This window comes from Symsagittifera roscoffensis, chromosome 2 (assembly GCF_963678635.1).
Source record: "Symsagittifera roscoffensis chromosome 2, txSymRosc1.1, whole genome shotgun sequence".
Taxonomy (NCBI): Eukaryota; Metazoa; Xenacoelomorpha; order Acoela; family Convolutidae; genus Symsagittifera; species Symsagittifera roscoffensis.
In genome coordinates, this window is record NC_087063.1 from 69,537,731 (window position 1) to 69,562,661 (window position 24,931).

Below are 24,931 nucleotides of genomic sequence, written 5' to 3' on the forward strand. Positions count from 1 at the left end.
GAAAACCAAGTTTTTCAGTTTCTGACAAACTTTATAATTTCCTCCTAGTTTTGGTAAATCATATTTTAGGAGTGCCCATTTTTGTCTTTATCTTCCTATGTCTTACGTTTTTAAATCCTGGCCGACGGGTTCCTCGACAAAATTTTAAAAAAAACTGGAGTTATAAAGGCGAATTTTAAAGCGTCTTTCTTTTGGAGTGTGAACTGATTTAACGTGAGAAATAAATTTTGTCGTAAGCTGCAACGGCTGATCTCTTTTTTTTTGTTTGAAATAAGTGTCAATAAAAAACGGGGGTCTGTTGCCATTGCAATTAAACAAGGGCTGATTTCTTGCTTTTCCATACTTTTAAAATGCAATTAAATTTTTCTTGATGATTCCGGAGAATTTTTTTTGATAACAATGGGCAATTTTTTCAAGTTTTTTTTGTGTTAATCACTGGAAAGTTTTTTTTTAATTTTGAAGGTTTTTTGAAATTTTTTGCGCTCAATAAAAATTAAGCTCTTTAAATGCCATCATGGCGTTTTCATAGCGTTAGTAAAAAAATTTGTGGATTGATGAAAAGAACTGGCAGCAATATTTAACACAATTGACAGAGTTTGAAAGTAAGGATGTTTATCAACATAGTATGTTTATCAACACTAGACAAACAATTGTGAGCTCCTTGTGAATGAAGAAAAAATGTGATATTATGGCGACTATAACTGTTTGAACCTTTCTCTTAAGGTTTCTATGGTTTCTGTGGTTCCAGTAAAGTGTAATTGTGATAGTTTATAACCTAACGGGTACGGTCTTATATTAAAACAGTACTGTGTTACAGCAAAACCTTGTGTTAACAGTCGCGGTGGGCGGCCGAGCACGTGGTAGAACGAGCAAGTTTTTGTAAGACTATCGAGCCACTGGAAAAACCGAGGTTGGAACTCACCTAAAGAAAACTCTAGACACGATTGACGGTGTTAGTGGTCAAGTCGGCGGAGAAAAAATTGCAATATCTGGCTTTAACGTACAATCAATAAAGGAAAGGGCTGTATAATTTAGTCTTTTGCTCTATTAAAAATTAATTTTGAGGCTTTACTAGGGTCCTAACGTACTGGTTAGATACTTCTATAGATTAATGTGATAAAAAAACATGCAAAATGCAGTTTGGTTTCGCAAGGACTAGGACCAAAAAATCCCCCGTTTCTAAAAACAATTGCTAATTTCATTTTGGTCTAGAAGGTCGGCAACTACAATTGGCTATCAGGATACCAGCTCAACTCGCTACCCGTATATATCACAATAAAAGCTCAAAAGTTGTTGTTGTCAAGACCATTTAAAAATAGAGAGGGAAAGAACAAAAATTTTGTATTTTTTTTTTACTTTTCCCTTCTAAACATTTTTTTCCAAAATTGATAAGGCTACTAGTCTGGTCATTGTTAATCCTGCTTTACTTTTTTAATATGAATGTCGAATATGCCTTAATTACAGTCTTACGTCAGATTACACGCAGAAAAAAATACACTAATTTGAAAAAATAAGTCTTGTAGTTTGTTGAAATATATGGTCGGAATATTCTTTACTACTGGCTCAATAACCCGCTCTTCTTGTTATTTTTGATCCTTTTTCTTTCAAAATGTCATTGAATTGTTTTAATTTCAGAATTTGATTACGAATTGAATCATAATTAGTCGAACTTTTTTCTTTTACATTGTACCGTCATTTTATATTTATTCTTTCATATTTATTATTTATAAATTTTCGGCTGATTGAAAGATTCACTTAGAATTTCAGGTACACGTGTCTTTTCCAGTGAATTTGAGGGACCGGTTTGTTTTCCCAATTTCAGCTCAAAGGTTTCCAAACTGGGTGCTGTTCGGCTCATTTGATTATATGCCAATCTGGTGGTTCGAGAAAGAACCACCTTTATATTTTGACCGTTTCGAGAAAGAATTTGTATGCTTCGACCAACACGACAAAAACTCGGTATTTTTCGACCTGCTCGACCAAAACAAATAATCTCGACCGTGTTGAAACCAAAATTACGACTGTGCTCGGCCAAAAATTAACGTGCTCGACCATGCTCAACCCATGCTAGATATATTTTGATTATGTTCCATCGAATTCGGGTATGTTTAAATTTCAATAACATGAATTATCAAAATTTAAAGGTTAACTTATGCTTTTCTGGTAACATCTTATAATGCAATTTTTATCAAAAAGAAATCACTATGTTATTTGCAGTTCAAATGTTTGTATAGATTAACAAAATTTCAATCTTTTGAATTACTGGCTTGCATTTTGACTCAAAAATTTTGAAATATTCTCGTTGAATTTCTAAGAAACTTTTCTCCCTGACCGGAATTACCGCGGGACAACCGGTTTTTTTCGACCTGTGTTCGAGGTGTGTTTCGACCGCGCTCGAAGTATGTTTTGACCGTGCGCCAGGTATATGTCGAAGTTGTGCTCGAAATAAACCTCGGTCTCAACTAATCTTTTTCGGTCGAGCAATGACATGTGCTCGACCTTGAAAGTCGAAACCTGAAGTGAGCACCTCAACCCGGGATTAAAAAGGATCGGTTAATGGTTTTCGCAAGCCTAATTATCCTTATACATTTTTTCTGTAATCACCCAATAGCGTTGAGGATTGAACTGTCAAGCTAAAGATTGGCAAGTAAAACAATTTAACTTCTTCCCACTCAACGTTAATTTTTTCAGGATTAAAGTAGCTAATAAAAATTTCTTTGATTAAATGCATCAATTTCTTGTTTAAACGAGGGATTTTACAAAGTTAAGTGTTAAGATCAAATCTGTTTGTCATAACCGAGTTGCGTGTAGAGAAAGAACCCGAATCTGATTGGCTGCTGATTCCAACTGACGAGAAAAGTACTGTATTTTCCTCTAATCTGTATGCAAAGGGTATGCAAACTTGCTAGAGAACGTACCTTGGCTTATTTCCTCCACCTCATATTTGCATCAATTTTATGTTTAAATGAGGGGTTTTACAAGGTTAAGTATGAAGGCCAAATGTGTTTGTCATAACCTACGTTAGTCCGCATACCAATTTTTGTAAGAATACGACAATGTGAATAAATTTCTACAAATAAATATTCGTTGGTTTGGGTAAAAGACAAATAGCCCGTATCTTTGAAAATTTTGCTTCTAGTGTACCACCCGAAAAGACAATATTGAGTAAAATCCGATTATCTACAGAAAAAAAAAACCGACTTTAGAAAAATTAAACTTCATTTTTATACAGTAAAATTTTCGATAACAACCATTAGATATTCTATTAGAAATCATTTTGTTTTGCAAAGATTTTATACATTATAGTTTCTTTATATAATGACTATCAAAACAAGACAAATTTGGATTTTCTATGTTAGTTTTTATACAGATTATATACACATTTTTCTACAATATATCTACAGACTATCTACAGAATATCTACAGAATATCTAGAGATTATCTACAGAATATTTACAGATTATATAAAGATTATGTACAAAATTTATACAGACTATATCCAAATCATACGCAGGTTATGTACAATATACAAGTTTTTCGCGTTGGACGCCACCTCTTTAGGGATTCGGCCCCCTGCTGGCCCAAACAGTCCCCTTTTGGTACTCGTTAAGAAATCACTTTTCGGCTGACCGATCCTGAAGTTTTTCTAAAAGCGTCTTGGGCGCCAAAACATACTAATTGAAAGGTGAGGGAGCTCCAAAAGCCCCAATTTTTCAGTCAAAACGTTCAAAGTTTCCTGAAAACGGCTTTTTGGTTTTTTTTCAAAAATTAGCTTGAGGCGCAAAAACTCGGTCTGCTAATGTTATTGATTGAGTCAATTTGGTTGACCTTTAAAAAAGTCGGCAAAATTTTCAATTTTTTTTTCTGAAAATACGACCCCCCACCCCTCGAGAAAATCCTAGAAATAATTTTGTTGACAATTTTTTAGGTCGACCAAATTGAGTTTCTGAGCCCTCCCAGAACAATTTTAAGACTGTAGTTTGATCTTTGATCAAAAATTTTGCATCGCACGCAAAATTTACAAAAAAAAATGGGTCATAAATGCCGTTTTTAGGCTGTTTTTGGAGAAATTTGACCAGAAAACTGCGTTTTTTTGGCGCTCTCTGCCCTTCAAGTTTAGCATATATTGGCACCGTAATTTTATAATTTGTCGCCATAAAGTAATAACAACTCGTATCAGGGTGAAGCCCTGAAAGTTCCGACTGCCTTTTAAGGTTTATAGAGCAGTAAAAATTAAATGTAATAAAATAAAATGAATTTTTCTTAAAAAAAGTTGAAAATTTTTATGAAAATCACCCCCCCCCCCACACGCCATATAAAGTACAAAAGGATAGATTTAGCTCCTAGTAACAAATCAATTATGGCAAATAAACTTCTTCCAACCACCAACTTGGAACGATTTCTAAGACGGTTTAAATCTCCGCTTACGCGTTAATATCGCGAAATAAATCGCGCGTTTATTGTCCCAAATTGGACCAAATGGAAATCTTCAAACCCCCAAAACTTTACAAAAAAAGATCACAGGTAAAGTATCTTTTCAAATTTAAACTCAAGACAACAATGCCTTTCAAATGATATAAAAAAAATTCTGTCAAAAATGGCTAGTTAAAAAGTCGAAATTTGTCTGAAGAAAAAAAAACCACCCCGAGCACAAATATTCCTGTTTTGTATGGGACTGTTTTGTACAGACACGATACTTTTAGCTTTTCTATTAAAAACCAAATATGAATTGGTTTTGCATTATTTGTTTTGAATGTTTGGTATTGAAATTTACTTACATAAAAAACGTTAGTTTGGTTAAAATCAACCAGTTCAAGTTTTAAACTGAACAAACAAGAAGGTCAAGAAATAACCATAGATTTAACTGCGTTTGACGTTATATGTTATCAATTGTTCTTATCTCATTCTCCTCCCTTACAAACAAAGTTTCTGGCTTTAACAGCTACCCAGAGCCAGTTATCTTGCAACCCAAGCTCCTGTTGGATCATTTGAAGCAATTACAGTGCTGATTTAAATTAACCGGACAAAACGCGTTAAACTTGAAATTTAAAACGCATTTTTCTCAAATTGGGTTGAGTTTAGGTAAAAACTTATGAAAACAACACTTGCTTAAAATTTTAGCAGAGTTAATATGGCGTAATTGGTTTTGCAAAATTCGGGCCCAAAATTTTACCCCAAAAATGGGTCATTTTCGCTTCTCTTAGTTAATCAAAAACTATGCCAAAAAATACCCAGTCGATCACAGACATAATTATATCAAAGTGAGCTCCTTACGTAGCCCAACAAATTTTAAGAAGGGTATATTCTCCAAAACATTGTATAAGTTAATTTATTTTTGTTTGATAGACAAAAAAGATCGTTTCTACTATAAAAAAAACCAACTATTTATTTAAAAACAATTTTTAAACAATTTTCAATTTTTTTTTGGAGAATATACCCTGCTTAAAGTTTGTTGGGCTACGTAAGGAGCTCACTTTGAAATAATTATGTCTGTGATCGACTGGGTATTTTTTGGCGTAATTTTTGATTAAACTAAGAAAAGCCAAAATGACCCATTTTTGGGATAAACTTTTGGACCCGAACTTCGCAAAACAAATTACACCATATTAATCCTGCTAAAATTTTAAGCAAGGTTTCATAAGTTTTAACCTAATCTCAACCCTATTAGAGAATAACGCGTTTTAAATTTGAAGTTTTGCTCGTTTTGTCCGGTTAATTTAAATCAGCACTGTATAAATCGAGAGTTTAAGAACCATTTGCAAAAAAATATGGAAAAATTGGAAATTATTGAATCTTCCGAGGCCATGTATGACGTAATCGTGTTGGGCGCTGGAATAGTTGGATCAAGTGCGGCTTACCAGGCTCAGAGGGCGGGTAACAAAACTCTCCTTATAGAGCAGGTTGGAATATAATCAAAATCCGTATAGATAAGGGAGTTTCTCTTGATAGCTTTCTTATAGTTATGCCTATAATAGACTAAATAAAGGGTTAAACTTGTGCCGGGTTGAGCTCCACATACCGAAAATGCTAATCATACAATTTCATAAATCAAGTATGAAAAAACCATACAAACCATAAACATTTTGTGAAAATCGTGTAATCGAACTTATAAATAACTTTTTCTTGTTTTAGAAAAAAAAATCACTGTATCGTCATAAATAATGAACAAAAGTTTTGGGCGAAAAAAGGCTAATCATACAATGTCTATAAGGTGAAAGTGTATAAAAAGCTTTTTTTAAAATGGCGACTCCAAAAACATTATTTGTTTCGAATAAGCCAAAAAAAACAAACCCAAAAAGTTTTTCACTGAAACAAACATTTTTCAGATTTTTTCTTGTATGCATACTTTAATTTTTGTGTGGACAACGTGTGGATACACAAAAAATTGATTACTTTTGCGTTTCTCATGATAAAGATTTCCAAAAACGCTCAAAAAGTTTTTTTCTTTTATATTGCGAGTTCGTGTATTCCTTCGGGAAAATATGACTACTGTAACTTTCAAAATCAAGAAAATAGCATGTCTGAAAACATTTGCCAAACTTTAGAAATTTGCTACTTTCCTTATATTATTTTTGTAACTTATCTATCAGGTCGTTTCCAATGCATAGTACATGCAAGACAGTTAAGCTTTTAGTGAATCTAGCTTTGAGTAACCAGGGTCTTTGTTGCTTGCGTTACCGGGTACGGAACACAACTCAAAAGTTTGGAGAAGAAACTGCTTCAAAATTTTTTTTTGATTTATGGAAAAATGCTAGTTATAAGTTTTCCATATATGGAAAATCACTAACCATAGACCAATGGTTACGTAGCAATAAGTAGACAACCGCGTAAGCAGCCAGGACAGTTAGCAGACAAAACTTTTAATTTCTATATCTAAAACAACTTTTACAAAATAAAAAGCACCAATTTAACTTACGGACAATTCTAAATAAGTTAGCTTTTTATAATGTTATCGCAAACATCAACTTAATTTGAGCAATTTTGGCTTAAAAAACGTAATTTTCATTAACCAGTGTAACAACACTGCTCCTATCAGGGCGAAGCCCTGAATGTTCCGACTGCCTTTTAAGGTCTAAGAAGCAAAAATAACATGAAAAAAATTAACGCAATATAACAAAAGAAAAAACAAAATTTGAGATTTTTTGTTAAAAATCATCCTCCCACACGCCATATAAAGTACAAAGTGATAGATTTCGCTCCTAGTAACGTATCACTTGACAAATAAGCTTCTTTCAACCATTTTGGAACGATTTCTAGGGCGGATTAAATCTCCGCTTACGCGTTGATATCGCGAATTGTATCGCGCGTTAATTATCCAAAATTGGCCAAAATGGCAATCTTTAAACCCCGATAACTTTAAACCCCCATACGAAAAATGATCACAGGTAAAATATCTTTTCAAATTTAAGCTCAGAACATCAATACCTTCCGAATGATATATAAAAAATTTCCGTCAAAATTGGCCTGTTGAAAAGTCAAAGTTTGTCTGAAGAAAAAACGCACCCCGAGCACAAATATTGAACACGAAAGTCGGAACAAAAAACAATTTTGAATAAATATTCAAAATCACTTTTGATATCCTTTTTCAGATTTGAGTATTGTCAATGTTGTCTACTTACTGACTGTTTACGCTGTAGTCTACTTACTGGCCGCACACTTCTCAAAATTGGTTACGAAGATCCGAAAATTCCATACGCAAAGCAAACTGCATTGAGTTTCGCTCAACATAACTTAATATCTGAATGAAATGTGTGAAAACAATTCGAAAAGTGACCATAGATCGGCTGCGAATCGCAGAAACCACATTACGCGCTTGGTAATTCGAAATGACTCTCGAAATTTGAAGTGGATTGCTTGCCAGACTGTTTTAATTGGTTATAACAGCCAAATAACTCAACAAATGAAGTTATCAGTTCTATATGATTTTTTTCGCAAATATCTTCCGACAGAGAAATTAAGGAAAACTTGTATAAATGTAATTCCCCTGAAACGATTCTCGACTCTAATTGGTCATTTTGATTTTCAGCTAGAAAGCTCTATGGTGTTAAGAACCATGCAACTGCTAGAATTGAAAGTCAAGTTTGATAATATCAAAAATGATTTCTAATTTCAAATCTTGCGGGTTTTATATTAAGCCTCACAAAGGTTGTGTTGTAGTTTGCTTTCGGTCACTCGCTTGGCAGTTCTCACGGCGGCAGCCGAGTGATCAGACACCAGTACGGGAATGAGAGGATGCCAGAGTATGCAGAGTGGATGCCGGAAGCTTACGAGGAGTGGGAACACCTGGAGCAAGTCAGTGGGGAGACGCTACTCAAGTTAGTTTTTTATATATTGATTTGGAGTGCATCTCAGAACATTATTTGGTTTACTTTTATTTAGGTAGCCCCCATCACTGAACAATCTCGACGTTCAATGTTCTGATAGTTTTCTTCATTTTTCATATATATAGAAAATTTTCAGAGATTATTTCGAAGAAAACGCTGAAGCAGAGCTTAAGAGGTTTTACTCTACTTTTCGTACGTAAAGTTGCAACTTGTTCCTTGCTCAATACTATAACGTCGTACACTTCTGACTTAAAGTTTACTGGCAAAACATTTACTAGAAATATATGTCAGCTGAAAGACGAGGACGGCTTTTGGAGAGTTCTGATAAAAAAAATAGAAAATAGCAGGGCGGCTTTATCAACATAACAGTGTATTAAGAAATTTTAGTAAAAGGGGAGTCATTTACTAGGAAGTCAACATATGCAGAGGAAGAAATAGCCAGGGGCGGATTTAGTGGGGATGGGCGCACGTTTTCTTTTCCCCTCAGGGGGTTCGACCCCCTGCCGACCCAAAAGGTCCCCCCTTTGTACTTTGAGATATCCATTTTTGGTGACGGACCCTAAAATTTTTCAAAAAGTGCCTTTGGCGCCAATATATACTAATTTTGAGGGAGGAGCGCGCCAAAAAAATGCGATTTTTTGGTCAAAATTTGCGGCACAGAAAACTAGGCCAAAGCAGGTACTTTTTAGTGCTTTGGGAGAGCTCAAAAATTTTGGTCGACCTAAAAAAAGGCCACAAAATTTTTTGAAAATCTGTCCCTCGAAAAAATCCTAGATCCTCCCTATCCTACGCCATTGTTGTTCTTTCCCATCCTTAGAGGGAGTTTTCGAGGAAGAGGGGAGTATTAGGTAAAATAGTAAACAGGGGCAGATCTAGGATTTTCTCGAGGGGGGAGACGATTTTCAAAAAAATTTCGAAAACTTTGTCGGACTTTTTTTATAGTTCGACCAAAATAATTTTCCGAGCTCTCCCATAGCTCTAAAAAGACCTTTTTTTTCGGCGCGCGCTCCCCTCTCAAAATTAGTATATATTGGCTCCAAGGCGCCCTTAGAAAAACTTTAGAGTCACTCAGACAAAAAAGGATATCTCAAAATAGTACAAAGGGGGACCCGTTAGGTCGGCTGGGAGTCGAATCCCAAAGGGGGAAGAAGAACGTCCCCCCTAAATCCACTAGTGATAGTAGATATGTTTTCTTTTTAGTGCAATCAAACTTCAACTCAGTTAAAATTTGATGCAGCACCAATTTAAGAGATCAACAAAATCAACAACATATCATCCGGGGCATCAACCGGTATAACAGTCCAATGTCATATTTGGATTGTATATTCATTTCGAAGTTGTCAGAGGCAAAATCTCGTGTTTTATCTTGTTCTCGTCTTTTAAATCGTTTTAGTTTGACTGGGCTTTTTATCTCTACCAAAAAACAAATATAACAGTTTGGTACATTTGTTAAAATGTTCCTTTGTTACGGTTAATTCTACTTAGTTACAAATAAGATCTGTTTAAAAAGTGAATTAATCTCTAAGTTAAAACATTAAAAAGTGAACAGTCATTCTCTCCGCCGGAGAGAATGAAGATAACAAGGTCAAATTAAGATTAACCAGTTAAGATGCTTTAAAGTAATTAATGAAAATAAAATGAATCACAACATTCCCCTTAGTAGGAAAAAAAATTAGAAATACTAAGCGCCTTGATAACTAGCATGTTAACTAACCCTTTTTCTCCCTCTCGAGAAGTCCAACAAAATCAAAATACTGCACGGTATAGCAAGCGTAATTTCAGTGCTCCGAAGGAATGGCTGAGTTTTCAGAGGTTAAGAGAATCATAAATCCGGCGGATTGTAAATCCGTAATTAAGGCTAAGTAAGTTTATAATTGTGCTAGGAAAATACTAATACAGATTATAAATGGCTACGTGTGAGTTTTTTAAAGTTTGAATTGGGTTTAACTGTCCCCTTCCATGAATTTCTCAAGCTCGGCGTTGAAAATTTCGCTATCTAAATCTATGTAATTTTCAAAGCAGTTCACGGCCTCCCTCAGTGAATCGTCGGTAGAAGTGGTGGAAGATTGGTCAGGAGATTGGGTAAATGCTAGATCAGCTGAACTGTCATCCGGTAGTGTGTTGTAGGCGTGTGATTGAATATCCAAGGGATTCTCGCTGAATGTTTGTGGGGGGTAGTTCAAGTTTTCTTCATCGTCCAGAGGTATAGGGTTGGTAGCAGAGCCCGGTTGGTTTTCTAACTCATCTATAATATCTATGTAATATCGCTTACCATAGAATTTTGGGGGACCAACATTTCGACTTGAACGTCTTAAAATAAGTTCGTTACCGGTGGTAGTGGTTTCCTTAGGTTGTCTGTCCTCGCTGGTTCCAATTTCATCGGAAGAGTCTTCTATCTCGAAAACTGGGAAATCCACCGGTTTTTCTCCGACTGATGGTATTGTCAAATCCGAAGGAATGTTTGGTGTCTCCGTTGTCGTGGTAGAAGGTTTGTCCAATGGTTGTGAGGTAGTTTGGGGTGCTGGTTTTATACTGATTGGGCATTCCGCTGTGCCTGATGGTTGAGGTTGTTCGTCTAAAATCTCAGGTGTTATATTAGATTGATATGTTTTAGGTTCTAAAATTGAGGTAGGCTTATTGATAGAAGTGTCGTTATCCGAAATGAAGCGCTTTCTTATCATTTCTCTACATGGAAAACCTCCCGCAATCCATTCCCAATCGCTAATGTCTGACGTATCCGACGGAATGAACATTGATTCGTCACCTGCGAGATATCCAGTATTCGACGTCGAGGCTTTGTTTCTGTTCTTCTTTGATTTGTTGGATTTTGGGGGCTGGTTCGTTCCTCTAGCTCTGGTGGTGACCGGGGTGAATGACTCAGTGTGTCTTCCTGTCCTAATGTCTGGTTTCCGCGTCTGTTGTGTCTTCGGATTGTAAGACTTTCTTGGACCTACTTGTAAATCACAGTTAGAGAAGAAAGGGAACGAGATATTTCCTTTGAATGAACGAATTGTAGAGGATTTAGACTTTGGGATGGCGATGTCCGACTTTCTAATAATTTTTCCGTCGGATAATTCAACCGTGGATTTTGTTGAGTTTATTATTTTCTGTCCTAGTTGTTTATAGAATGGATTTCCGTTTATACTTCCGTTAGTTTTCCGTAGTAGTTTACCTTTAAACGGGCTGTTTAAGGGCACTCGGGATGACGAAGGTTTTGAAGAAGTAGGGAGATCTGAATCATAGCCTTTCTCCAATGGTGACTGGTTCTTTTTCGGTATGAGGGAGTCTATATATCCGTCCTCTATCCGATCGTCAGCGTTCCAGTCGAGGGCCCTTTCTCTGCTTAAGATCAACTTCCCTTTGTCTAAAATTCCACCGGATAAATTATTAGATGCCAATTGCTTCCAAATCGTGTTCGGTTTTCTATTAAAGTGTATTTCGAACGGTGAGCATTTAATTTTAGATTGGAAGGAAGATCGTAGATTCCAAATGATTTTCGAAATGGCGGTTTGTAATGTAGGTTTTTGGTGATCCAGTGACATTGCTAATAATTTAATTTTTACAGTATGTACAAGTTTTTCTACAAGACCGTTAGAACGATGATCCCCAACTGTACAAAATATTATTTTAATATTAAGAGAATTGCAAAATAATTTAAAATCCTGACTAGTAAAGCAGGATGCGTGGTCGACCCGAATAGATTTTGGAATCCCATGGAGATAAAAATAATCTTGAAGGAATTCGATTACTGTGTTTGATGACGTTGAAGATGTAATTTTAGCTGAAGGGAATTTTGAAAAACGATCTATACACAATAAGATGTATTTATTGTTTCCCCAGTTGTTATCTAGTGGGCCAGCGAAATCAAGATTTATTTCCTCATTAGGTTCGAATAAGGGGGGAAGTTCGCTAATTTGTGTAGTTGGTATGATGCTTTTTATATTCTTACCAGTTTGAGTGCATTGTGTGCAATTGATCCCATGGAAGTAAATTTGTCGATATATGTGTGGCCACCAAATATATTGTGCTAAATACTTCATGCCGAATTGGCCAGGATGAGATTCATGTAAGGTTTTTAAGACAGCGTTTCTAAGTGTAAACGGAATAACCAATTTTCCATCCATATATAATAATCCGTCGGATTCGTGAAGGTCTTTTGTAAATTGGTGTAAGTAACGGGAATTTGCATTAATGTTATCTACTTTATTCTGTAGAGCTTTCACAATCGGGTTTAACATTTCATCATCCTCCGTTAATAAAGCGACCAATTTTGCATTGAATAATGTGTTTAGATCCAAAGGTCTTTCAGGTAATTTGAGGTTTTCACGGAATTTAGTTACTAGCTTCTTGTGTTCTGAAGGAATTTGGAAATCGATAGAGACCTGAATCCCGGAAGTGGAAGGATTAACTACAATTTGGTTATTTGACATATTTACACAATTTATAAGTTTAATATCCGAAGGATTACTAATTAAGCTACTGTTAAGAATTAAAAAATAGATAAAGGCTGAATTTGATAGAGAAATTTTAGTAAAATCAGTGTTTGAGAAATCCGAAGGAATACATTTAGAGTTGCAAAATTCTGTTCTATAATGTTTTTGATTGCAGATTGAAATGGAAGAGTTGATGAAATTCAATGCTGTAATTATTACGTGATTTCGTAATTTCGTGTAGTGAGAATTTTCCGAAATCGAATTAATTGAATTACGTAATGAATTTTCAGTATCCAAAGGATTAAGTGCATAATATATTTTTTTGGTAGTGGCAACTACAAATTCTTCGTCATAATGTGATGGGGGAATTGCTTTATCCGAAGGAGTTCTTGAAATTAAGTCTGTAAAACCCATATCTTTTCCGGCTAAGTGTTTGATAGTAAAATTAAATGGTAGAAGACGATCTACCCATCTTGTCAACCGGCTATGGTATGTTTTGTTTCCGTGGTTTGGAGACAAGGCGGAAAGGAGAGCTTTGTGATCGGTGATGATTTCGAATTCGGAGCCGTAGAGATAATTTTTGTAATGTTCCACCGCCCATACAACTCCTAATAGCTCTAATTCGTTTGTTGAATATTTGGATTCATGCGGATTTAAAAATCTTGAAGCAAATGAAACTGTTTTCCAAACCTTCTCATGAAGTTGTTCAAGGGATGCACCTAACCCATTATGTGAAGCATCTGTTTTTACTCTCGTGGGTTTTTTTACGTCGAAATGAGTGTTTTCAGTAAGATTTACTATCTCAGATTTAATCTTGACAAAAGCTTTTGAGTGATCTTCGTTCCAGCGGAAAATTGATTTCTTGTTTAACAGAGGTCTAAGTGGGCTTCCGAGGGATGCTAGGTTTGGTACAAATTTAATGTACTGATTAGTTGACCCGAAGAATGATCTTAATTCTTTTAGATTCTTTGGGATTGGAATATCTTTGATTGCTTTGGTTTTATCGAATAGTGGGGCGATTCCATATTTCGATATTTTAAAACCGAGCCATTCAATTTCTTTTTGAAAGAATTTGCACTTCGACCATTTAACTGCGAAATTGTAAGAATCTAACGTTGATAAAATTTTATACACGATTTTCTTGTGATCGTTAAAACTTCCTTTGGAAGCGACTAATATGTCGTCGAGATAACAATTTGTAAAAGGAATGTTTCCCAAAGTTGAGTCCATGACTCTCTGAAACTCGTTTGGCATATCGCCCAGTCCGTAAAAACCCGTTAAAAATTGGTAAGTGCCTGTTATATCTCCGCCGACTAGACTAAAATTGCATTGGCTGCTAGTAAAATTGTCCAGCGCGAGTTGACTATAAGCGTTCTTTAGGTCTAGATTTGTAAACCATACTTCTCCGGCGGAATTGTTTGAAATTTGAGCCGCTACGTTATCAACTAATTCGTGTATATTAGGCATCTGGTATTTGTTCTTGTAGATTTGTTTGTTGATAAATTTTGAATCTAGGGCTAACTTTATCGATTTGTCTTTTTTACAAGTAATAACTATTGGGCTGATAAATCTGTCCTCATCACAGTTTTCTAAATTTTTGATGTGTCCTTCGGATTTAAGTCTGTATAGTTCTGTTTTTACTGAACCCAGTAAATGTAAAGGGACCCTCCTGCCTTTTAGTTGAATTGGCTTTAATGGTTCATGAAAGTGTGTTATTTTTGTTTGATTTTTTATTTTTCCAATCCGAAGGAATAGTTGTTTGAAAGTTTTTCCAACCATTTCTATTTCGTTATCTAAGTCAAGTGAAGTAACTGAATTGATAGACTTACAAGTTCTCTTGTTGTTGGAAGTTGTGTATTGTTTTTGTGAAATTTCGATTCCGACTTTTGGCAAGTTGTCGTTTCCTAAGATGTTTCTTTCATGACCTTGAGTTAGGAAGAAGTGGCATTCTTTGTTGGACCAACCATTTGAGAAAATTGGGACGATTACTTTTCCAGTGATATTTATTGCATTGTTCGTAAATCCGCAATAAAGTTCCTTAGTAGCCTTATCCACTGGATATATTTTCACGTAGGGGTCTCTTAGTTTCAACTCGTGTAACACATTCTGTTTGAGGAAGCTTACAGGGCTTGCTGAATCCACCTGTATGTTGAGAATTACTTGGTTTTCGTTTCCTAAGCCGATATTTAGTAGTTTCTTTAGTTCCTTTCCTTCACCGTCGTAGATAGTTGTTACGTTTAATACAGAGTAGTCGTCATTATCGCTTTGTCCAGATTCAGACCATGCGTTGATTACTCCGCAGCATTCTCTATTAGCTTGGTCGATATGTACATCTGATTGTTCCGAAGGATAATGGTGATCTGTATTATTTACAATTTGACTATCCACAATATTTACATTTTTACGGCGTGATTTACAGAGTCTAGTAAAATGTCCTCGATATTTACATGTCGAACATGTTGTATCTTTAGCAGGGCAAACCGCTAGATGTCCTTTTGTAAAGTTTCCGCCGCATTTCATACATGTGTTGTTTCTTTCGATGTTTAGGGTGGGTTCTCTTTTTACATTGAAATGATTAAAAGATTTGTTGGAAGAATATCCGCTGGATTTAAAAGTACTCGTCATCTTGATGTGGTTTGTAATTCCTTTTTCGTCAATCAGGGCTACGTTTAGGGCTTCTAGGGGCGGTAAAGTTTCCGTGAGAAGTTTCCGTTGGATATCTGAATTCTTCATGTTATTAATAAAAATATCTCTAATCCATTCGTCTTCTCCTGTGGGAATGTTACATCGTTTAGCCATTTCTGCCAGTGCCCCCCAGAATTGTTCCAATGATTCTCTGTCCCTCTGTTTTCTGTTTAAGAGTTTGTGTCTTTCGAAGGTTATGTTTGTTTTTCTCACAAAAGCTATGGATAAGTTTTCCCAAAATTCTTTGAAGGAAATTTGTAGAACTTTGACTCTCGTGAACTTTTGGCCGAATATTTTCTTTCCTTCGTTTCCGAGGGCTAAATAAAGTATGGATCTTAATTTTTTGTCCGCCTCTTCCAGTCTCATGCCGTTGAATTTCTTGGTTTCCGACTTTATCGAGGTCATTTCTTCATCATCGAATCTCTTTTGTTCTCGAATATTCCTCTCAATGCGTGATGTTTTTTGTGCGTCGGATTCATTTTCCGGCGGATTTTCCAATGTTGGGGGAGGTGGATGATATCGTTCCGTTGGATTTAAAAGGTTTTCGATATCGATGTTCTCTTTCGCGATAATTGCTAGCTGGAATAGATCGCTCCACTCTTCCCAAGGGATTGGTGGGTCCACTGTGTGGTTCTGCCAAAATGAAGGTATACCTCTCACGTTTGATTCGTTGCTGTTTGACTGCGCCATGTTAAAATGTTCCTTTGTTACGGTTAATTCTACTTAGTTACAAATAAGATCTGTTTAAAAAGTGAATTAATCTCTAAGTTAAAACATTAAAAAGTGAACAGTCATTCTCTCCGCCGGAGAAATGAAGATAACAAGGTCAAATTAAGATTAACCAGTTAAGATGCTTTAAAGTAATTAATGAAAATAAAATGAATCACAACAACATTAAAAAAACTAATTCTGATATAATTTCATGAATAATCAAAAATAACCTTGCTAACTTCGATCGCCCCTGAAGATAAAATAGCAAAAAACAGTATTTACCAATAATATCGTCACATTTTATTTAGTTGGGTAAAAGAAATAAAGTTGCTCGATTTGAATTTTTTCTATAATTGTGTAAATGCTACCCTGCTGAATGAGCTCTAATTCAAGAAAAAAAAACGACGAATGAGCCCAAGTTTCAGAACAACGAAACGAATGAACCCATTTTTTTCTACATGAGCCCAAGAGGTTAATGAGCCTATTTTTGTCGATTTTTTCACAATATTTGGCCCCACTTTTTTGGTATGAATGAGCCCGATTTTTTAAGTGGAAGAATGAGCCAAGCTTTGTCTTCAAAAAGAGCTGAAAATATTAGAACAACGGGCTAATCAAGCCCATCTTTTAATAAAATGCTCCATAATACGAGCTTTTTTGCTTATAATTTTAATGACAAACAAAAAATTTCGAACCGGTTAGGTGGTACTTGTTGTCAAATTAATAATCATAATTATTCGAAAAAAAAACTGTAAAAATCTAGCCGCGGCGAGTGTGCGAAAGAACCTTGTATTAGGGTATGATCTACGCCAAATTAGGTGCCACAAAAATGTCTAAACAGAAAGGGTTATTTATTTCAATCTCTGTGCCATATTCTGTCGTCGAAAATTTCTGAGCAAATTTAACACTCATTTTGCAGTCATTTTTTTTTCTAAATTCAGTTTGACTGGTGGGACTTCTCTCTTCGCCAAAGGGCATTCACCTGAAGCCTGTCTGGAGAACCTGAGAGACAACCAGGTTCCCCACACTCTGCTGACTAATGAGGAGGCCACTGCCAAGTATCCTATGATAAGGTTCGGATCTGAGATCGAGTGGGTTCTGGAAGAAGCTTCAATGGGGGCTGTGTATGCTGATAGATGTTTGAGAGTTACTGTGGTAGGTTTCAATATACTAGTGTTAGGCATGTATTCGATCAATGTAGTGACGCGTCTTGTCATTATTTCAATGAACGCTTCACCCATTATATAGATCCACAAACACCAGAAAATCTCGGGCACTTTTTTTAATTTTTTTTGTAGTATAGTTAGTGATAGATAGTCTTTGGATAGTTGAAAGCTCAGACGCCCCGAGCGAACATGAACAATGAATCATTTTTTTGTCATTTTATAGTCAGTATCTATGAAATTACATTATGATAGGTTTTAATCCATGAAAAATGGATAATCCCAAAATTTATAATCAGCTATAATCGATGATTATGGATTTTTGTTGAGAGTTTTTGAATGAAACTTACAAAATTAATTATTAGTTGTCTCGGCTCTTTTTCCTTTTCACTTTATCCGAAAGTTACAAAAATTGGCATGCGAGCTAATTAGGCCATCACAAACATTTTTGGTCTTCATAATTAACCTTGTAAAACCCCTCGTTACACCGTAAAATTGACGCTTATGTGAGGTGGGGGGAAAAGGAAAAAGAGCCGTTGTCTCATTTGCAGTTAAGTTTAGTTGCAGCTACTTATTAGGTTTCATAACTTTTATCCATTTCACAATAGATTTTTCTACTTTCTATAATTTCTCTCTTTTTTCAAGTTTTTTTTCACATTTTTTTTATCAGCCCCCGCCCGCAAAAAATTTTAACCCTCTCCCCCTTTTTTTGCACAACACAGGAGAAGGGTTGAGGCAGGGTCATAGCTGAATGTAGAGGTTGGCGGTGAGGATGGGCGTTGGGTGATTTGAAGGGAGTTTTATCGCATTTGTTTTTTGTTGAGACATAGAACAGTTTCCTGCGGATTTTCTGCAAAACATTACCACGTTTAGAACTTTAAAAAATAATATAATCAATTGATAGATTATACTGGATTTTAAATTTTCAAAAAAAATCAATAATAATCAGTTATGAATAATTTCAGTATCAAAAATTCTGAATCAAAATTGGCAATCATGGATTATTGTGGCAATATAATCAATTTTGATGTCCTAATTATAATTTTGTAACGGATTTTAATGGAATATTTTTGTCTAGGAAATCCTATAAAACTGATTAAAAAGCATGGGCGCTCGGTGAGCTGTATTTGAGAACAATGTGAACAATAACACCAGATCTGTTTACACTTGCGTGATATCTCAAACTGTTTCCTCGTATTACGATTGCATAACTAACTATAAAGTTCGTATCAAGGCAAAACCCTTAAAATTCCTACTGCCAATAACTGGTCTTAAATAGCTTTTGTCTTAAAATGCTGACAAAATATAAAGTTTGGGCCGATAATATCAAATGGTAAGTGTTAAAATATTAGTCGTGCCTGGAAATAATAAGACCAAATAGCGTGCGGGATAGTTGGCCACGCGTAGTAAATTTTAAAATTTCACCGTCAAATAGTTTGGTTAGACTAATTTCACAGCAACCGTAAAATCAGGAAAGTACAGTTGACAATGCCGCCCTTAGGAGAGCAAAACGATCAATGGATCGTTCCCCGAGGGCTCCAATTTTTTGAAATTTTGTGTGAAAAAAATCAAACCGAGCATATATATTACTACTCTCTTCGAGAGTTGAATTAAAGATAAATAATTTTCGTGGTAATTTTGGCGAGTGTAAGGAATGAAATTAGTTTATTGAAACGGTATATTATCTAAATTAATACTTAAATTACAGAAGAAAAAAATAGAGTTTTCATACAAATCATTATCATCGTTTCATATAAGTTTTGAGTCATTGAGCGTAAAGCACAAGTTTTTCACCAATTTTTCTTGTCCAAGATTTGTCGAGGCCAATTTTCAAAAATTTTAGGACTCACACTCCCAGGCTATAGGGTTTCAACAAGATGCGACATTTGTCAATGTAAGGTTTTCTTGATGTATCTAAAATTGGGCGAAAGAAAACACCAGCTTATCCATAGTTCATTTCGGTCTTTAAACTAACGTGGTTGAAACAAAAAAAATATGTAGATACAAGAACAAGAAAGGTATATCTAATAAAACAAAATTCACGAAAGAGGCAATGAAAACCAGAACCTCGTTATCTCGCAAACCTTAACTGTCGCAATTTAAATGTTGTAAATTAGAGAATATTTCTGCTGTCCTAACTGATTTCTACTCAAAATAACTATCGCGAAATTTTAGGAACAATTCATTGCCCGTGGCGGAGTTTTGAAAGATGGTGATCAAGTTGTTTCGATTGCTGAGAACAGTGAAAATGGAGTAGTAACAGTTAAGACAAAGAAAGAGTCATTTGAAGGAAGGAAGCTGATTATATGTGCCGGGACTTGGATAAATCAGCTTCTTCAACCTCTGGGTGTGAAACTGGATGTAAAGGTAAGAAGTTCGACTTATTTTTTCTCCCAAAGTTTTTTTCTCATATTCAACTATTTTCGTTGGCTTTTGATCTTTAATAAATTTCCTGCAACATAAGTGATTTTACTTGATTTTGTACCATATGCATCTGGCAAGTTGGTAGTGAGTTTATCCCAATAAATTACACGATCATTGCATTTTGATTGACCAACAAGAAAATTTCCTCAATGTCATTGCTTGCGCTTGCATACACGAGATCATATCATCTTTTTTCTCAAAATGATATCTCTTTTAACTCTTTTTCAGATAACAAAGATCACAATCTGTTACTGGAAAGAGACAGATGATTCTATGAAAATGCCAACTACTCAATTCCACTATGATACAAACATGTATCTCATTCCCGAAATGGAACACAAGGGATACGTGAAGGTATGCAATTACAATATATCTCGACTGTTACGCAAGATTGTCTCAAACAGCTTCTGCTCCGATAACTTCCCAGTAGAGTTCTAGCTGAGTTAAATCGATACTGTGAAAAGTTTCCGGCTGCATCCAGAAAAAACTACATCATCTTGTAAGAAGATTCGACCTAATAGATGACACAGCAGATGTGATAAATTAACTTGAGAAACGGAAGAACAATCAGACCAGTTTTTCTTGACACTGAAGATTTTTCGTTGAATGTTATCCCTCCCTAACTCATGTTACGACCGACAGGGTTACTAAATGTTCCTAAGTTTGAACCACTTAAAAGCTTGTAGTAATTGCTCACGAAAACCTCCCCGTCATAGTTCATTTCCGCTTATTTCATTTCCGCTTATTTCATTTCCGCTTATTGTTCCGACTTTCGATAAGAAAGTAACGGAATATTTGTGCTCGGGGTGGGTTTTTTTTTTCTTCAGACAAATTTCGACTTTTTAACTAGCCATTTTTGACGGAATTTTTTTATATCATTCCAAAGGTATTGTTGTCCTGAGCTCAAATTTGAAAAGATATTTCACCTGTGATCATTTTTCGTAAAGTTATAAGGGTTTAGAGATTGCCATTTTGGCCATTTTGACCAATTTGGGACAATTAACGCGCGATATAATTCGCGATATTACCGCGTAAGCGGAGATTTAATCCGTCTTTTAAATCGTTCCAAATTGGTTGAGCGAAGCTAATTTGCCATAATTGGTTTGTTACAAGTAACGAAATCTATCTTTTTGTACTTATATGGCGTATGGGGGGATGATTTTCATAAAAAGTTTCAAATTTTAGAAAAAAAAATTTCATTTTATTTTATTTCATTTAATTTCTTAATGTTATTACTGCTCCATAAACCTTAAAAGGCAGTCGGAACATTCAGGGCTTAGCCCTGATACGAGCAGTCTTGTTTCATTTCCGCTTATTTCATTTCCGCTTATTTCATTCCCGCTTATTTCCGATCAACGTCGGCGAAGATCATTTTAAAAATTTTCTTAAGAAACGACTCCTGGAAGAAAAAGTTTTTTTTTCATTTACTTTTCAGTTTCTGCTGCACGAAGGGCCAGAAATAGAAAACCCAGAAGACAGCAAGAGGACAGACCAAGAGAAAAATGAGTCGGTTAAGCAAGATATGGACTGTCTGAAAGAAGCGGTAAAAAGGAAGTTCCCATTCTTGAACCCAGAACCAGAATTTATTGACCATTGTCGGTATACGGTAACTACTGCTCTACTGCTCAATTACGGTTTTTGATATTTTACGGTTTTAATACGGACATAAATAAGAGTTCGAAATTATGAGGTTACACAGGTAAATGTGTTCGGCTAAGGACACAAACGCACCCGTCAACGATATCACTTCTTGAATTTATTAATTGCGATTCGCCCTCAAAAGTAGTCAAATTGCCATGAGACGTCTTTAAAACATTTTACGACTTTCCAGAAGCAGTGATTTTCTTTTTTTATATCAGCTTGGTAAAATTTAAGGTATTGCATTTCAAGGCATTGACTTGACACTAAATTTTTGTTAAATATGTGTCTATAGTTATTGAGTTATATAAAATTTGAAACGGTTATTGGTCAAGCCTCAAGTCTTTGTTTTACTTTCGAAGTTGACAAGATACGTTTTATGTTTTGTTCCCCATGAAATAATTTATTTTATACATTTCACATACGAAGTTTAATAAATTCATGCTATAAATCCTATAATATATACAAGGGCGGATCTGGGATTTTCTCATACAGACCTTATTTTGACAAAAATTTCAAAAAAAAAACAGATCAAAAATGCCCTCAAACATGTCAAAAATTGTTTAAAAAAAATATAAAGAATCCCTGAGGAAAAGGGGCTTCCGAACCCCACCCTTTATGAAAAAACAGAATACACGTTTCTAAAACAAATTTAAAAAACTTCAATGCTCATTAATAGCCGTTTGTTGAAAAAGTAAACATCAATCGCAGTCGCGCCTACGTGTTGCTAATTCGCCAACAGATAGTAGGAGGGTACGTGTACTAAAATAAGCATGCCCAACTGCGACCCCCAACCTAGGTTTAATATGTGTGAGAAATATTTCTCACAAATTTTTCTTACAAATATTAACCCTCGTCTTAAGGTCGCAGCTGGGCATGCTTAGCGGCGATGGCTGGCTCTTATTTTAGTACCCAGTGTGAACGAATTTTTTTTGTATAAGGGTGTTCAGCTCCGTGTTGCACCATTTTTTGAGTATCTTGTGCTAATGACTTTTTTCTCATACAATTTTCAACTCTTATACATCAGGTTTGGCCAAAGCTTACGTTACAACCTCCAAAATGAACTTTTTTTTGGAGTTTGAACTTACGGCTTGAGTTCAAAAACAAAAGGTTGTTTCACGTGTAACCAGTTTTGTTGAATTCGGTAATTTGATAATTAGTAATTTTCGTGAATGATATACTTTTTTTTGACGAAGCTCAAACAGTAATAGCAGATGATTCAATGATATCTAACTGAGGTGAAACGCCCCAAGCGTAACTTCGAGACAATAAATCTTATTAGATGGGAAACATGGCACTTAAAATGACATGTGAGGTCAAAACTTAACTTACTCCGTAAAAAGTTACTTCAAAAAATAGTAGTACTTCAAAAAAAAAATTGGCTGCAGCAGTAGTACCACGTGAAAATTCTAGACGCAAGAAAAACGGTCTAGAGTCCCAATAAAAGTGTTTCGCTAAAAAAATAACCCGAATTAGAATGTGTCGGAAAATAAGAGAAACTGACTATGCTTAGACAGGTTGGATAGCCTGTCATAGATCCTCTGCGAACAGCAGAAACCACACTTACTAACTTTACTATTAAATTTAAAGGCAATCGTATTATCCAGAGTTTTGGTCTGGTAAAATCTGTGTTCTTCGTTTTTTGTTCCGACGACTTTCGAAGAAATTGAAGAATAAATATGCTTGAGGTGGTTTTTTATTCAGAACACTTTTGCAAAACTCTGGTCCCTCGCTTGTCTCTTGATCTGCCGAGTTTTACACCACTATAGTTTTACACCACTAGAAAATCGAGAAACTTGTTTTCATATTTTCATAATAAAATAGGATAATGACAAACTATTACAAAAATTATCAATCATATGTCAATTAACATATTCTGAAACAGAATTTTCTGGAACCAGGATAAAAACATTCAGTTTTAAGTGTGCAATGTGTATATGTGAAAAGCTGGCAAAAAGTACTAAGAAATTACATTTTTTGTTCTTTCCACCAAGAAAGAAACACTTATAAAAAAAGTACCCTTTGATAAAAAAAACGCATTTGAAAAAGTTTGCTCAATTTCCCAACTTAAGTGAACTAACTTGTCGGAATTTTGTACTTTAGATGTCACCTGATGCTCATTTTGTTCTGGATAAACTTCCTGGTTACAAAAACATTGTTGCCGGAGCAGCTTTTTCGGGTCACGGATTCAAAATGGCTCCAGTTAGTGGAAAGATTCTCAAGCATTTGGCTCTAGACGAATCTGTGAAATATAATATTAGCAAAATGAACATTCAACGTCTTTTAGTACCATTATGAAAGCTTCTTGAAGTATTAGTTTAAAGCTTACAATAATATCTCAACAGGTTTTATTTAAAAACTTTATGCCCTCCAAAAATGATAATAAGAATATTTGAATATGCAGATGATAATATGATTATGTAGTTCAAAGGTTTAATCTTTTGTTTTACCGAATAAAGTTAGCTGCCGAATGAGATATCTAATCAAATAATTTTATCCGTGTTTTTTTTTATATTTTTCAAAAAGGCCAAATGTGTTTTTTATAATAACTGCCTGGGTTTTGAAATGCTTAAATTTAATTTTAAGTTTTCTGTCCATATATTCATAGAAAATTGTGATAGTGTTTCCCATGGCAGATTTTTTTTTGATCAAAAGCTTTTTGTTTGAATGAAAGAGGTTTAAAGAAAAGAACCCATGCTTCAAGATATGAGAACCACTCAATTCCGGTTTGAATTGGACATTTATTGACAATGAGTCCTTGAAACAAAACTTACAACTGTGCTGTGTCGTTTGAAGCAATTTTAACAACTAAAAGAAGCTTAGCATCATGACAAGGAAGCAACACTTCCATCTATTTGACATTTTAGTTTTTTAGTCTAAAGTTGCTTCTTACTTAAGTTTTTTTGGCAAAGAAACTTGAAGTGGATCGTTCAATAATTCAATCAAATTACTTCATCTGCTTCGAAAAGAATTCACTAACCAGCGAAAATTATTATCGGTGTTTTTATTGTTCCGACTTTCGATACGAAAGTAAGGGAATATTTGTGCTCGGGGTGGGGTTTTTTTTCTTCAGACAAATTTCTACTTTTTAACTAGCCATTTTTGACGGAATTTTTTTATATCATTCGAAAGCCATTGTTGTCCTGCGCTTAAATTTGAAAAGATATTTCACCTGTGATCATTTTTCGTAAAGTTATGAGGGTTTAAAGATTGCTATTTTGGCCATTTTGACCAATTTGGGACAATTAACGCGCGATATAATTCGCGCTATTAACGCGTAAGCGGAGATTTAATCCGTCTTAGAAATCGTTCCAAATTGGTTGAAAGAAGCTTATTTGCCATAATTGGTTTGTTTCAAGGAACGAAATCTATCCTTTTGTATTTTACATGGCGTGCGGGTGGATGATTTTCATTTAAAAAATTCAAATTAAAAAAAATATATATTCATTTTATTTTATTTCAATTAATTTTTTAAAGTTATTTTTGCTCCATAAATCTTAAAAAGCAGTCGGAACATTCAGGGCTTCGCCCTGATACGGGCAGTCTTGTTATTTTT

The 24,931-nt window shown here is 35.1% G+C and overlaps 1 protein-coding gene across 4 annotated transcripts; it reads left to right on the top strand.

Annotated features, from left to right (window-relative positions):
- The first annotated feature begins 4,878 nt into the window (after window positions 1-4,878).
- On the top strand, window positions 4,879-23,800 carry LOC134840351 (peroxisomal sarcosine oxidase-like). 4 transcript variants are annotated; one of them, XM_063856117.1, is made up of 8 exons: window positions 4,879-5,002; window positions 5,727-5,900; window positions 8,158-8,315; window positions 17,092-17,305; window positions 19,489-19,680; window positions 19,966-20,091; window positions 21,173-21,280; window positions 23,479-23,800. In XM_063856117.1, the coding sequence occupies exons 2-8, from the start codon at window positions 5,769-5,771 to the stop codon at window positions 23,671-23,673; spliced, it is 1,125 nt and encodes a 374-aa protein (XP_063712187.1). In that variant the 5' UTR covers window positions 4,879-5,002; window positions 5,727-5,768; the 3' UTR covers window positions 23,674-23,800. The 4 variants fall into 4 exon arrangements, with proteins under 4 accessions (XP_063712187.1, XP_063712184.1, XP_063712185.1 ...); XM_063856114.1 differs by having other exon boundaries at window positions 4,880-5,002; window positions 21,173-21,343; XM_063856115.1 differs by having other exon boundaries at window positions 4,880-5,002; window positions 5,743-5,900; window positions 21,173-21,343.
- The last annotated feature ends 1,131 nt before the right edge of the window (window positions 23,801-24,931 follow it).

Coding starts and splice junctions, on each gene's coding strand:
- LOC134840351 (XM_063856114.1), top strand. CDS start 5,769: ATGGAAAAATTGGAAATTATTGAATCTTCCGAGGCCATGTATGACGTA. Junction 8,316..17,091: donor AGTGGGGAGACGCTACTCAA/GTTAGTTTTTTA, acceptor TTCTAAATTCAG/TTTGACTGGTGGGACTTCTC. Junction 19,681..19,965: donor GTGTGAAACTGGATGTAAAG/GTAAGAAGTTCG, acceptor ACTCTTTTTCAG/ATAACAAAGATCACAATCTG.